A 16,771-nucleotide genomic window follows, 5' to 3' on the forward strand; every position below is an offset into this window, starting at 1 on the left:
TTTCTCTTTCTTGTTTTCCCCCCTCCCCCTACTCCTGTAAAGATCATCCTACTGCAGTCTTTGCTGTTCCCCATGACTCACCTGCTCTGTCTCTCTATGAATAGCTCCTTTTCACAAATGATATCAATTTCATCATAGGACTACAGGAAAGAAAACTATACTGATGAGAGGCCTTTTAAGCCCTCACCAGAACCTATACCCATTAAGCATTCACAATCTGACACACCTCAAGGGGAAAATCACAATCAATCAGACAATATGGCTGTACTTTCCTGGCCCAACTACACTTACCCTCTCTACCACCCTGTTTTTGTCACCCTTTCCCTTCTGCAGATACCTCTAGTCCCTTCTTCCTTCCTAATGTCCTCCAAATACCAATCTTCTTTGTCTAGACCCAACTTATCTTTCTGGTTTGTGCCTCTACACTGAGTCAAGGTCACAGCTTCACTGACCCAGTCTTTAAACCTACCACCTGCTCTTTGGCTTGAGATTACTTTGTGTAGAATTCAGTGGTACTGGAGTATTTCTTGAAGCTGCTAATGAATTCAGGTAAGACCCCATACTATACTTTTTCCTTGCGTGTAGCTGTAAAAATAAAGCCATTTCATTTTGCATACTTATGTAAAAAAAAAAAAACCAACCCTTTTTCTAAAATTATTCTTACTTTCCTTGTAAAAGTTCTTTGATAATGTGTATTTTTACATAAAATAATGGTTCATTTTTTAAGTGATGGATTGCAAGTAGTCCCACTGGAAAATATTTCAGCAAAACAATGAACCTTCATTACTATTAAAAATATTGGATGAATAATAGGGATATCTGACCAACTGGAAGAAGGTCAAAGTAGATATATGTGTCTTAGCATTAATTACTATCTGTATTCACACACAATTGGTGTACTCATGCCAACTAAAACAATAACTTCAAAAAAAACCCTTGAGAATTAAATCAAAGCAAGACAACCAGAATAACTGCATTTGTCACAAATGATCTTCAAAGTTCAGAAAGACAATAACACAGATGCTCATCTGCCTCTCCTAGCCCTCTCCCTGCTCTACCATGACGTACCAATAAATATTCACATACAGGAGTAATTCCCTAGGAGATAATTTCTCATGTGCAAGTGGTCACACTTTTAATTCTGGGATAAAGTAGTGTATAAATAGTCTTCTCTATCTGATCGGAGTTTCGAAGAAACTCCTCATGCGTTAATCTGACAAATTTTCTATAGTGTTGGAAAGATCAGTGTATTTTACTAATGATTAAGATATTGGTCCCAACTGGAACCAAGAGAAGGACAGTAGAAGTTTTTTAATAATCTGTTGTGTTCTGCCTGCAAAATTATTTTAAATGTATTACAACAAATGTTACGGATGCACATAGCTCAGTTGCCTACAAAATTAAATTCATTACATCTTGGCTTATATATTCTGTGAATACAGCACATAAAAATGCTATAAAAACAAGTATTTGAAAGCCTTGCTAAGAAAACTTTAATCAATTGAAGTCTGCCAGAATACAGTGTTGTTTTAAAGGAAAGTTTCTATGAAGTTTTCAAATTTGTTCCATAATGTGTTAGACAGTAAAGAGGTAAAACCATGCTTTTCAACTTAGAGAGTTAATTCTAAAATTTTCCTTATACAATCTCAAACTGCTCAACTCCAAAATTCCTTTGCAGGGTTGCTTAATCTTTTAATCTCTGATACACAGTATAAGTCTCACAGCTGTGGATGAAATTCTGAGCAATCCTTTGGTGCTCCTCCGCTTTGACTAGACTGTCATATCCTACACAACTGTCATATAATGATACTAAATAATTGTTTTTCCAGTTGAAAGGAACAGAATTGAATTCTGCTGTCTAAACCATTCCTCCCTCCCCCTCCACCCACTCTTGGCCTCCTGTTTTGTATCTATGAATGAAAATAAGGACTAATGCCAGAATTCAAAGACTAAGCAGTAGGCAGACTGCTCATGCAAACATCAACCAATCAGCCCATTCCAGTAATCCTTTCTAATATAGCAACCCAACTAGGCCACCAGCAACCCCCCCCATAAACACATTTAGCCTGTGGGATTATTACAGGGAGATACGATATGTTCCATGTACTTGGAAATGTATACTGTACAGCGCATCTAGTTACTTGCTAATCAGGAAGGCAAGGGCTGTACTAGTGACTGAATCCAGACTTTCTGTGAGACAACGGCTATGTCTATATTAGCAAGTGGTAGACACATCAAGTGCAAATCTGGAAAATAAAACAGTTGGTGTTGAAGACTTGACATACACACCATAGATATTTTGTGGGCTTTGCTTTGGGCTTACTCTGGCCATGAATCAAATGTCTAGTAATAGCTGGAGCACATTTTTGGTTTGATTTCATCTGAAAGAAATGTCATTTGTGTGCTTCAAGACTGTTTTGTGATGTGAACCAAAGAATAGCAGATGGGAAAAACCAGAGCATTTACCCCAAAGTTGCTCCTGATTTGAGCTAAAATGCTAATGCAGATTAATCAAATGCAAGCCTTTTTTTTTTATTAGGCCACTGTGTGAGAGCATGGATGCAAAGGACAAGACACACGGATTCTTTAAAAAAATTATTATTTAATGTCAAACACAGACAGTCAGAACACAGGAGCTAGTTCTCAAGGACCTTAGAATCAGCATAATGATTTGTATCTATGAAATTACTGCAACACATGTAGAGATCATAAGTGAAAGCTGGAAGAACTGTATACTAATTTAGCACATCTCTAGTTTACTAAACAAAGCCCAGCTTAGAAAGGAGTATCAGTAAGACGTTAAAAGGAGCTTGTTAAACACACAGAGAATAGAATATGGATGTTGTATGAGCATATAAATTTGTAGATGCATGTGCTCCAGTGGCGAGTGGGGGCAAGTTCAAGAAGCCCTTTTTAGTGATGAAAGCAAAATTGAGTTGGAAAGACTCCCTTTTCATGGGCAGGACAAGACAAAGCAGCATGAGCCTCCAAAGGAAAGAGCTTAGTAGCACAAGGAAGACCCTTTTTAACCCTCTTTTTGTGCTCTCTGAGGGAGAAGAATCAATATTAAAAGAACGCTGGACCACAGTAAAAAGGAGAAATATAAATCAACTTTGTTGTTTGGGTTTTTTATATTACATTTCTTCAATACTATTTTTAATGAGAAGTGTTAAGTCACTGTAAATATTAACATTAAGTTTATTATAATTATCACTCTGGTCATATATGTGCGTGAGACTTATACAATTCAACCTTCATATTCATGGCCTTTGAAAGTTTTTTTATAAAAGTTATATGGCCTTTTATATTAGCATTAATAATCTTAAAAGAAAAGATTATACCATTAGTGATTACATTTTTCCAAAGTACAAAACAGAGAAACATCCTGCAGAGAAAAACATGTCAATATTTCTAATCTTAGTGCTTTCAAGGTGGGAACACAGACATTACAGGTAAAAAACTATGCTTTAAAGTACTATAAATAATTTGACCTTATTATATAAGTAGCTTGATGAAATAGAAACTAAATATCCTGTTAAAATCTGGTGGGAAGGCCTGAGGAAAATGGCATTAGATACAGCCTTCTGAGGTTGAAAAAACTGTGCCAGCTTATTTTCATGAAATTCACATGGAATCAGAAGGTTTAAGAGGTAGATGAATATATTTGGACTTACTGGACACACAGTAATGCTTTGCTCCCATTGACTCATGCTCAGACTTTCTTCCAGCGTCGTGCATTTCTTCATCACCATGTCCCAGCCACAATAAGGGTCTTGGGATCCAATGCATGCACTGTGAATGAAAACCAATCAGAGAACATGAACATTTCTCTTCATCTGTACTGGCCAAAGATCTCTGAATAGCTGTGTGGCATCTATTTATGTTTCATAGGCCTAAAACAGGTAGCAAAAGTGATCTCTCTTGTGGTATGGCACAGACGAAATAACAAAATAGAAGAAGAATGAATTTGAATGCCTACACAAAGCTAGGATTTCTTTTCAGTGCATAGCTGAATTTCTTCTGGCTGCATGCATGTTATGTCATCAAGACCAACTACTGTACTTAATCATGAATTATAGCAATTCATACAAAGCATATGTTGTCTGCTCCAAGTAAAGCTTTTAGGAGTTACAGTTCTTAGTCTTTTCTATCAGTTTTGGAATTATATTTGGAATAATCTTTGTCAGAAATCAGATGACAATCTACTCTTTGAAAATCAGTTATAAAACCCTCAGATTTATTTTCTGCACTGTTACAGAATCCATCGAAGTAAGTTCAAGGGGGTGCTGGTGGCTGCCATCACACTTGCTACTTATCATATGCTGCCCTAGACATTCCCTCCTAGCAGCACGAGGAAGGTCAAGAAGAGGATGATAGTCCAGCTTCCTACAGACTCTGAAAGATCCACTCCACAATACTATAAGTTCCTTTCTCTATTAAATGGCAGTTTTCTCTTGCTACTGGTAGGTAAAGCATTAACAGTCCATGTTTCATAGCTAAAGATACATTCCCATCACAGTGAAGCATAATATGATTGTTTTAACATTTGTAAAAATACCTGTAAATTACATATATAATTAATAAATACAAACATGTTATCTAGTTTATAAAAAATGCTAGACTGATCATTCTTGTTCAACACAAATCCATGGGCATTATCATTCTGTCTTTAATTGTCTATTCATCTCACATCTGTCCAGTGAAGGGCCACAAAGATGATTAAGAGACTGGAACATCTTTTCTATGAGGAGAGGTTGACACAGCTGGAACTGTTCAGCCTGGAGAAGAGAAGGCTCAGAGGGGGACTCATAAATGTGTACAAATACCTGGGAGGGTGTAAAGAAGGGGAAGCCAGGGTCTTTTCAGTGGTGCCCAGTGACAGGATCAGAGGCAATGGGCACAAACGGAAACACAGGAGGTTTCTTCTGAACATAAGGAAACATTTTTTTACTGTGAGGGTGACTAAGCACTAGCACAGGTTGACCAGAGAGGTTCTGGAGTCTCCTTCTTTGGAGATATTCAAAAGTCAACTGGATATTGTCCTGGGCAATGGGCTCTAGGTGAACCTGCTTGAGCAGGAGGCTGGACCAGTTGGCCTCCAGAGGCCCGTGTCAACCTCAACCCTTCTGTGATCCTCTCCTCCCAAATCCTGTATTTTATTCATATTTCTATTTATGTCAGGCATTCTCCATGTAGTACCAAGTTCAGACAAAATGCAGATCTACTAATTCCCTGCTATACTACTCCATAACACCATCACAGAAGATTCTTAGTGCCTATAAATTTCAAAGAATTTGTTTCTACAGTACACTTGGCAATGTGGATGGCCAGTACTATGTGAAAGAATAGTTCCCATTACAAAATGGGCACAGAGTAAGAGACATAATAGTCAAAACTGCCTAAATACTCCCAATTAGGCTACTAATTCAAAGATAAAACTTTTGGTTTAGGGGACTCAGTGTTGAAAAGAGAGTTCCCACTGATGGCTCTTGCAGCTGTAGGCACTTAGCATTTTTGTAACTCAGGCTGTATGTTTCCATTTAACTATCTAGAAGGTGAGGAAGAAAATTAATCCAAATTATGGACAGTTTTAAGGGTTTTGGTCTTCCAGTGTCTGCAAGCCAAGATGTTCAGTGTTCTCCCTCAGAGCATCTCCAATAAAGCACATTTTATGAAAAAAGAATACAAAACAAAATGAAAGGCAACATTAGCTATGCTATTTCTCAAAGTAGAAGTGCTCACCTTTCCAAATTCCTTTATGTTAAGCTTTAATATTTTAAAATGCAGTTATTATGCTTTAGACATCTGTTATTAAAAAAGTGAGTACTTTACAACTATCCTTTCACTTAGAACCACACTCTCTCTTTCCTGGGAGTAAGGTGATCCTTCTACCACTCTGCTTTTAGACTCCATTTCCTCTTTTGCTTTTTTCCCCACATTATTTTCCACTCAGACAAATCAAAATGGCTTGCATCTTTCATTACAAGTCACTTAGAAGTTTTAAGTGGGGCACTTGAAGCGTATTTTGACCATTCTCACAGCTTCCTTGTATCAGAACAGATCCTAATTTCATGGAAGAAATAAAGTTAAAAATATGGTGAAAAGTTCTTGCACTGCTGGGACAAAGCATGTTCAATCACCTTGTAGACAATAAACGTGGCCATTCCAGTAAGTGACCAGGTTTGGAGAGCATTGCAGCAAGATCAAAGGAGGTGAATCTTTTCAGAATTTAGTTAAGAAGGTCCACTGAGCACATGAAAAATATTATTTTAAGATGTTAATAACTCAGCTAAATTCATGCAGATGACAAGAAGCTAAGTACAAAGAACTTCCTCCAAAAAGAAGAGGTATTAACTGTCTTCAGTATTTATTTACTTTTTTTACAGGACAATATATAAATTAATCCTGGACTCATATGAACAATTCGAAACAAAGCAACAGAAAATTTTGTCTGAGAAGTATTCCCCACATGAGGAATTGTAATTTTGCCTTTGCAGTCATTATTATACCTAAGTCTCATTTTGTAAAAGGTTTAATTTTTTAAAAAATTTTATATTCTGACAGAAAAATCATATCATGAAAGTGTAGTTCAGAATCATCACTCTCTTTCTGGCATTTCAGTTCACCATGCAAGATATATTTATGAAATGAGGCAGGACCTGGCTTAAATAGCTGCCCTGTTTTCAGGTATTGGCACAACAGTCCTTTTCTGTTCTCCCTGCCTCACATCTCAGAAGGATTTTTATTTATTTATTTTAGATCACTTGTTTAGACCACCAGTATATCTGAAAAGTGGATATATTTTCTTCTAAACGAAAAGGAGAGCAGTAATATGCAGTTAAATTTCTATCCATATTTGCTTAATTATGTCAGCTTTTAAAACCTTTTTCTTTCCTTTGAGGGATAATTTGATGTGTGAATAACAGCAGCAAATTATTTTGATTTGCTATGCTTAGATTAAAAAAAAAAAGAAAAAGAAACAGATAACAAAATAAGTTTAAAGACAGAAAATGAGAATAGAATAAAGCTTGTATGAAAATAACAGGTTTTATAAATGTTAAATTTAAAGGGACTACTATTAAATCATAAGTATGTGTCCTTACTGTCTTCCACCAATAGAAGTTTCATGTTGTTTTAACTCTTTTTTTAATGAACCTCCCTCCCAAGAGACAGCAGTAAGAGGAATTCAGTGTGTACATAAAATAACAAAAGAAATTGTGCAAAATAGCTGTCAGATTCATGTATGTAAGAGAAGATGAAAATTAGCTACCACTGTACAGCTTTATCCCTTTCTCCTCCCAAACATCTGTCTAAATTAAAGCCATTTTAGATGCTACTGTTCAAAAATTAGATAAATTTTAAAATGAGTATTAGGTCTTTCAGTTGACAGAGCTCTGTCAGATAATGACACTGGCAGTAGCAGAGCTGTGTATTAGCCATCTTGTCTCTGGAAGTTATCTTATATCTCAATTTTAACAGCGGTGAAAATGAATGTTTTGTCTGTCACTCCCAGTAGGCACCAGCCCATATCTCTAAGACTTCACATGATTTGTCCCCACACTTCTAAAACTGGCAGTTTTGTGCAGGATGGAAATCCAGGAATAAAAGTGAATTGATTCATTCTAAGACTTGTAATGTCACATACCCTGTTGAGTCAGCACTCTCTGCAAAAACACTCAACTGCTTTTGGCTTCTACTGATTGATTCTAATTTTCCCCTGCATTGTCGTTTCACATTTTTTACCAGACGTGAATGATAGGTAGTTGAGTGTCTCTCCTGCAAAGCATTCATTTGGCTGTGGTGGTTCAGTATGTGTACTGACAGTCATGCAACACTTAAACAATGGATTTTGACTGACTAGTAACAGAACCGTAAGTCACCTCACTAAAGCAAGCCAGCAATAGCAGGTCATTTTCTTCAGCTATTTTATAATTATCCCCAAGCAGGCTAGCAAAACTGCTCTACCTGAGTTACGTTTGAGGTGACTAATTCAGACAGAAAATGAGTCAGAAACGAACATCATTCAGAGCAAAATATATTGCAAACCCCTTACAGTTTTAGACTAAAAAGAATTCGTTACGTGTGCTCCAAAGAAAAAAGAAAAAAAAACTACCTTAAGATTAAAAGCTATATCCTCATACCATTGATTTCAAAGAGATTTTTAAATCTTCTTTGAGGGGAAGAATATATTCCCATATGAATATACATTAGAAGTGCTGATCAGGTATCCTCTTGAGCTGTAACATTTTGTTCAGAGACCAGACAAACATAAGAGGTGCATCTTTCAAGACTGTTCAATGAAACACTTTTCTGTCTTTACATATATACAGCATTTTGAAGAACACAGGATATTTCTGTCTCCTGACCCTTTCAATCGTTTCTACCGAGACAGCCATGCCTACCTAGTTCCAATTACTGTCAACTGTGATCTGGACACTTTGTATGCCAGGAATTGAACTGGGGTCACCATCTTATTTCACAGAAGCCAGATTCTTCACTGCATATTTGAACAGAAAACTGAAGATAAAAGCCTGCCTCATGTTCCAAATGCATTGTCCCATCCATTTCTGAATGAATACATGAATCTGATACTAGACGTCCGTATAAAGGCACCTATCAGTGTTTTCTTTCCATTAGTACTGGTTTTGTAGATATATACATATATATATAGGTGTGCAATGAAGAACAGGGATCTAAAGATATAGATGAACGATACAGAACTTAAATGGTAGGCACATAATTTATAAAGTCCTAGGAGCTCAAACTAAGATGCCTGTCAAATATTTAGAATCCTGCTTAACCCTTGTGTACCATTAAGAAAAATCACACCCTTTAATCATCTCAGTCACCCAGTGTGGACTACTCCTCTTCCTTGAATTTCTATAAGACAATCAAAATCCATCTGGGTATGATTCAATCCTGCAACATGCTCGGACAATACTAATCTTAAATCTACAAGCCCCTCCCTTCAAATTCTGAATCAGGAACTGATGTATAATTTGTTTAGTAAAGTTGTTTATATCGCACAATTCTATGAAAATTTATGCTTCCAAGTGGCTTTATTTGGAACAAATGTGAAAGACAACTTCCAGAGCACACTCGCTACAAAAGAATGCAGGCTTGCCACTCACTGTAAAGAAATAACTTCTGAGGTCCCCATCCATGTCAATCAGCCAAGACAGAGCTTCCAGCCCTCTCTCTGATTAGGAGGTAGGAGCCTGGAAATGCTGGGACCACCAGGTACAGCTAGGGCTTTCAAAGTCCTTTAATGAGCTGAAACTAGAGCCTGCAAATCTGTGGTTTGCAAATAGGCTCTGAAAATCTGAGGTACCCAAGTGGAAGGCAGCCCAAGGTGTGCTAGGCCAGAACAGCAGTAACAGTGATTACCCAGGATGGACACATTTGCTTCCGTATGGCATCCCGGTGTCTTTAAAAGACCTGTGCATCTTCAGAAGAGATAAACGTAAATAGGGTACACAATTGCAATATCCTTTTAGTTAGCTGTAGCCTAGGTTCTTCTGAACTTAAATGTTGAGGTTAACTTTATGTTAGAACATGAATTATTATAAAGATAGTAGGCCCAGATTTTGGATATACAACTTCACTCTTCAAAAGTGCTAACCAGATAGCAGGTATCCCAACATTTCAAGGGCACCATTACCTCTCATTCCAGAAGTAACTCCACTGGCCTGACAACGCATCATGAGGAGCAGATAACCTTCAAAGCCATTCAGTTTGTGGTCACATAGCTGGAGCATCTAAACTCCTGTCCTGGAATCCTACTCACAGTTCACACTGTTGCATTAAGAACAGGCTCTCTCTCCCCCATACATTCAAGTCCATAGTGGACTCCAAATATTCCTTTTCTGTAAAATTTCAAATAAATAAAAATGTCCACAAAAAAGATAACAGAATATTAAGAGACCTGCAAATAATTCTCATGAGAAAACAACTGGTGCGTAATGGAGAGTACTGTAAGCTGAGATGCATAGGACATGTGTTGGCCTGACTGAGTAGTAGTCAAATATGTGATGTGTTAAATTATTGTAAAATAAAACACCTTTCAGATTTGCCTTTTTTTTTTCCTGCCCCTTTTCTTTTTACCATCTATGCTTTTAACTTGTTTCCAGAGGATACGCTTGCCAAGTATCAAATGACTAGTGAAATGATCTCTTGGAAAATGGGTTGCTTTAAACATGTCAGGTGAATTTCAAGAAAAACTAAACAGTGACTACACTGAACTTAAAATTCCTCAAAGTTTTGGTATATTTTAATGCAAAGCAATGAATTACATCATGACATATGAAAGCCACATGCCTGTTTTAAATTTTTATTTCTTAGCTCACTTCTTTGTTTAAAATAATATCCTACTAATAAAATCTCAATTGCGAATATGTAGTCAAGTCCATCTGGTTTTCTTACGACTTTGCAAACTAAAAGGAAAAGACATTTTCCTTTTTCTCATAAGGCTACTTGAAGAAATACATTGGGAGCAGGCTACTCATTTATCAAAATTCCTTCTTGTTTGCCAGAAATGTGTGCTTACAATACAGTACATACATGCATAGGTCACACATGTTAAAGAGTTGTGACTAAATACTTCAGGTGCAGCAAAATGTAAATGCATAGTTTGTGTCTGATGCATTTTGTGAGCCAGATAGACAAAGATACTTTCTGCAAAAACTTTGGTCTTCACAGAGGAAGAAAGAAATACAAGCCAACCTCAGATCTGTAGAGCTTGAATTGATTCCCTCCCCAGTACAGGACTAATATTCTACATCTTTTGACCAAGGAAAACTTTCAGCTGTGTTTATTTCATAGTTCTGCTGACTTTATTAGTGTTTTCATAAGTTCACACCAACTGAAGATAATTTTGCAGTGTATCTAATAACTAAAAAAGACACTTATAACCTAGTCTTGCAGCCAGGATTATGGTTTGTCCCAGTCTGTAAAATTTATGGGGATTCTGATTCTGGAATATTACTCTGGAATCACTAATTCAGATCAGTCTTCATGTGATTCCAGCATTCTAATGCAGCATTGTCTTTCTCCAATTTAAACTGGAATAAGGCTTGCATATTTTGAAATAAGGAAATCCACCTGGATATCCAAAAAAAACTATTCTGGAATGATGTTTTCAAAAGTAATTTCAAGTCCATGTGTTGGCAAACTTCTCTGGACACCTTAGCACCTAGTAATAGTTCAGACCACATTACTTATTAACTTCTATAATAATAGCATATAGGAAGAATTATTCTACTATGTAATGATAGCCAGTGTTTTACTTCCAGGAAAACAGGTTTTTACTGAGTGTGAGAGTACTTCTGAGGAAAAAAACATGTATAGGTAAAGGACAATAAAGGAATGCAACAGTGGCTGAAATATTTAATCTAATAATCTTGCTGGAATTCTAGGAATGAAATAAAGCATAACCAAATTTGCAATAAATGTTTTCTTCTGTCAGTTAATCCAGTACCTTTTCTAGTATTGTGCTGCTGCTACAGTTACCTTTTGAGTACAGATAGATTGCTTAGCTGACGGTTAACAAAGAAGCTAAAATAAAAATGATGGAGTGTATATAGGGAAAAGTTACAGTTATGGTAGAATAGCTATGATAACATTACTTAGCAAAACAATCTTGTGACCCAATAATATTTTAAGCATATGATGTAAAACACAATACTCAAAACATTCCAGAAGTGGTTGGGGATTTTTTGGGGTGTTTTTTTTTTTTTCTTCCCCCCCCCCCCCCCCCCCCCCCCCCCCGCTAGAGAAGTCTCTATGTGTACAGCTTTTAGCAGATGGCACAATTTATTTACTTAGACATAATTTAATATTAAGATTACTTTTCAAACCTTCTGAGTGTGTGAAACCTAATTTTCATCATAAATACCAATTCTTGACCCTTGCTTGGTAAGATTTTGCAGAACATTGGGTTGATACAATCTTCCATTGCCCCTCCTTTCAGAACGGATTCACAGAAAACTCCAGTACAAATTATAGTATTGACAAATTTGCTGCAGAGGAATTGCTGCCATCCAAGGTTGCTTTTGAAGGCTACAGCCACCAATAAAAGAAAGCTGACCAGCTCTTTGTTTCAAGGGAAGAGTTGTGACCCCTCTGCTACAGATATATTTCTTACTACAGATGCATAGAGCCTTCAAAGTAAACACCAGACACTGCAACTTTATAGACTTTAATGGTTATCTTCTCATGATAATCATTCTATTTATCTCACATCACAGTTCATAAGCAGGCATACAAGTCAGTTGTGCTCTACGCTTGGCCTACTCTGAAAAAGTATAGACAGCTGGAGAATTCACAGTGAAAATAGTAGCTCCAATGAATAATGTTGGTCTTTCCGTAAAATTTTGGTAAGTATGTGTGAATTACAATACCCAGGTGATAATATTAAGGATTTTCCCCAAGGAGAGAGGAACTAAGTTAACTTCCCTGCTGCTTTCTCCTGGAGCACAAAGACAACAGGGCTTTTTGGAGAACTATTTGTAATAACTCACATGTCCCAAACTATTTTTTTCCTAGCTGATTGCTGAAAACAGCAGGGTTATGACAGGATGTTCAAAACTATTCAGCCATTGGCAGAAGTCTGTGGGAGACTCTCCCACAACTTGAAAACTGTCAATCCAAGTAACTGGCCCAGGCAACTCATAAACAATGAAAACATCGTGGCATAATGGTAAGTGCCTAGTAACCCAAAATGCAGATGTGACAACAGGCCCTGCCTGTGGTATGGTCTGCTGTCATAGTAACTAGTGCACCAAACTGCACCTAGAACATCCAAACAAAAAATATTTCAAATTTATCTTCCAAGTGTAAAATAATATTTTCAAGGACCTTTGTTAACAGTGTTTGTGGGAGTGGAGCTGTGAGCTGGTAGGGAACAGGAATGTCCTGAATCAGAGAAATGTCCATCAGAGGCAACACTGTGGTCACAGAGGACCTTTAACTTGAGGAACAAATTTACAAGGAAATATGAATTAGTTAGATCTGTACAGCATATCAGAGTGACAATTCAGAAAACATAACAAACTACAAATAAAAGCAATAACCACATGCTTTAGAGGCTAGTACATGAAGATAAAACAAGGAGTAATGAAATAAAAAGAAAAAATAGGCAATCTCAAGAAAATTATCTTGACATTGAGATATTAGCTTGCGGAACAGTCTGCCCAACAGAGAGACTGAAGTTGCATTGTCTGAAAGCTTTACAATAAACCTAAATAAAAAGATTAGAAAAGATTAGATGGTGAGCACTCTGCCATTGACACAAAGACGGAGCAGATGAGCTAGCATATCTTCAGTCTTGTGGCTTTTTTAAGGTTGTTATTCATACACAAGCATTCTTTATTTCTCAATAACGATGTGAAGTAGATATTAAAGACTACACATGCCCTTGATCTCGGGAAGAAAGTCTAGTTATTATTGATGGAAGTTCAGAATATGGCCTTGGTGCAGTCCTAAGTAAGATAAATGTGAATAGATAAAATCAAAATACTCCAAAAAACACCCCACCATGCCCCAACACATTACTTTAGATAAGGTTTACTTTTTACTCATTGCTATGGGATAGAAGTAATAGTTGACAACATATAACAATAATGAGAGTATTAAAGCACCCAGCAATGCAGTGACCAAGTTTTGGATGTTTCATTACCTAGTGAAATTTATAGCCCCAAGTAAGGTACCTACATTCTTCTCCACATGTAGAGAATAAAATATGCTTGAAATCCAGCATTCCTGCATAAGCCAGGAAAAAACAAGTCAAGCCAAAAGTAAGTGACAGGTGAGAGAAAGATTATGTCTGCATTTTCCAAACGACCTGAGTGCGTAATGATAGATGACAAGGACATGCCTTGTTTCATATAGATCACATCTGTAAATCCTCTCCTTTCTCACACAACAGAGCTAGAATTGCTGGTGAACTCTTTAACCAAGAAGAAAGCATGGATGGCAAGCCTTTTGGTGCAATGGATATTTAATTATTACAAGGAAAGTCATACAACTACAAAAGATATGACTTAGAAAAACCCATGAGGAATAATTTTATCTCCTTTTAAGTAAGTCGTTCCAGTGGAAGATGAGACTTCACATACCTCTGGGCAGAGGAATAAATTATCATTTGAGCAGGATTTGAGTCATTTAACTACTGTTCTACTCAGTACAATGGGAACAGCACCAACTTTTTTTTTTCTAAGAAAAGAAAGCTCTTTAAAATCTAGTCAATTAGACCGCGCTGCTCAAACAGGGAAAGGAATGCCTAGCCTGAAACCATTCATGGGGTCTATGATTTAAGACAGCAGTCCCACCCTGCAAGAGCAGAAGCGTGTTTGGGCCCTGCAGCTGGGATAGCACTGGTGCCTCGGAAATTGTCCTGACAGAAGCATAGGTACCCACCTTGTGGGACATCCACACTGGCACCAGCTAAGCAGGTGCTCTGGAAGTCTCATCTCTGTATTTTGGAGTTTACACCTCACTAATACTATAATTAGGCTCCAGCCTTGAAATGCCTGAAGTGGAGTAGAGGTTCAATGTAAATATAGGACACCCATATTACTGAGTTTTCTGTGTTTGTTCGCTATCATGGGTACACAGACCCTAAGAAAACACAGGATACCAGCCTGACCTCCCTTTCTGAAACAAAAATATCTGCTTAGGGAAACATGTTCAATGTCTTGTACAACCAGAACAGCATAATCATATCATAGTCAGGAAAACAGAGAAGCACAGGAATATGTCATTAGAGTTTTTCCTTCTTCAGATGTACATACATGCACACATACACCTCTCCCAATATAATCCTTCACTTCATTAAAAGAAGAAGAAGAAAAAAAAAAAAAAAAGGGCTACAGGACCACCACACATCCTGTTTCAACTGACTAAACCAAAGAAAGATAAAACTTTGTCTTATGTTGGCCCCTAAATCAACAAAAAGTTTGAGGCAGAGACTTGCCTATATACAACTTTTCCTTAAAGCTCTGCAGGACTTCCAATGGGGCTTCCAGTGCTCTCTCACTTCTGTTTTAGTACAAAATGCCTATAATACGCAACATAAGACAGCATGAGCAAAAAGGGCTGATGAGGAGCTGTAATGAGGAGAGTACTCCCCTTCCCTGGTCTACTCCAGTTTTCCAGGGCACAGCTTTTCTTTCAGTCTTTTCCTGAATTCAGTAGCCTTCCTTTCCCTGTTCTCCTGCATGGCTCCAATCCCCACGTAGACCTTGGTCCCTCGGAAAAGTCCTTTCACTGTTTCTGAGCCACAGATTTACACCTGCATCCTGCAGTCACCTCCCTTCTGTGACTGTGTGCATGTCCCTCTGACAGCCAGAAATGTCTCCCCCTGCAAATGGTCACTGCCTTTCACAGGAGGTACAATCTCTGTGTCTGCCACGCAAATAATGTCTCCATGACCCTGAGTGTAGCAGCCCAGAAAGGCAGCTGGCAGCCTTCCTACCTCCTCTAATAGCCCAGCTTTTTACATGAATGTATATCAAACAAGCTGAAGGCAAAACAAGCTGAAAAACAACCAAATGCATCTGTTCTCAAAAAGCTCATCACACTGGTTCAGAGTCTATCTGATGCAAAACATAACAACTGTACTGAACTAGTGGAACCACACATATCAAAGGGAACATATCACTAATTAGATGAAATTAATAATCTCTAATAGCATGTGTTTTGCAACCCAGAAGTACTTTTAGATAACATATAGAAAAAAATGTATGCTGAATTTTAAATTACTTAACTACTATAACACAGTCTAAACCCAAGTGATAATTTGTAAGTTATTTTCCTTGCTTGATTGAACAACTGTTAGCTGCATAGCACTTTCACCTAGTAGAATATTTACACTTATTATGGTTTCCTGATCCAGCACTACCTTTAATAGCCACTTTTCCAACTAGTCTTAACTCTGAGTTCATGCAATCCAGTTTTCTTTCTGAACCCACAGAGATATTTATTCAGTTATAATACAGCTTAAAAAAAACCCCAACTTAAATTTGTTCACACTTCAAGCTTTAAAATTTATTAAACCAGCAGCTACATTAAACATTATCAGATACCTGTTTTCTACATGAACCAGTTCTTACTATTTCATTTCACAATGCAGAATCTTTATGACACTTAAATAACAATATAAATCCTTGAGTCTCATCTAGTCACACCAAGTTATTACTAGCAGTCAGAGACATTTCTGATAAACAGTGTATATGGAAAGCCATTACTGGGAGCGGTAATTAATTTGGATTCATACCTACAGTCATTTTTCTTTCCCATTTGTCTGCACCCCCCTGCACACATTTTTCTCCAATCAAATCAAACTAGTTGATTCTTCATACCTGTATGTTTTGTAGAAGAGACATCTCTTCAGGGGGACCTTAATCACATGTTCCTGAAGGCCCACAAAAAGGACACTCTGGCTGTGCAGGATCTGAAGGCTCCTGATGGGCTCTCGCTGACTTTTCGGCAAAAGTTCAATTTCCTCGAGCAGGCAGCTGCTTGAAGTCTGGTTCTTTGGGGCGAGTACTTTCTTAATAGTGCCATAGTCTGCAAAGGCAAGAGAAAAATGAGTTACTAAAAATCATACTAGTAATGCTACCTACTTGGTGTCATTCAGTGAACAAATCTTTGTCCCATGACGGATGTTTTCAATGAAGCCTCAGAATGTGGGAGTACTTTGACTGGAGTTTCCTAAATTGTTTTGAATACAGTGAAAAGGACTTAGAAAGAACTTGAAAACAGTCATTAAAGT

The 16,771-nt window shown here is 37.3% G+C and overlaps 1 protein-coding gene across 6 annotated transcripts in view; it reads right to left on the minus strand.

Annotated features, from left to right (window-relative positions):
* The window catches only part of SEMA5A (semaphorin 5A), a 353,942-nt gene that overhangs the window by 95,856 nt on the left and 241,315 nt on the right, over positions 1-16,771 (minus strand). For all 6 annotated transcript variants that reach the window (XM_080382048.1, XM_080382044.1, XM_080382047.1 and 3 more), the window contains exons 12-13: positions 16,359-16,566; positions 3,675-3,792 (exon numbers count right to left, since the gene is read on the minus strand). In XM_080382048.1, the coding sequence (XP_080238174.1) occupies positions 3,675-3,792; positions 16,359-16,566 (326 nt within the window). The remainder of the gene's footprint in view (positions 1-3,674; positions 3,793-16,358; positions 16,567-16,771) is intronic.

This window comes from Falco punctatus (assembly GCF_963210335.1).
Source record: "Falco punctatus genome assembly, chromosome: 3".
Taxonomy (NCBI): domain Eukaryota; kingdom Metazoa; phylum Chordata; class Aves; order Falconiformes; family Falconidae; genus Falco; species Falco punctatus.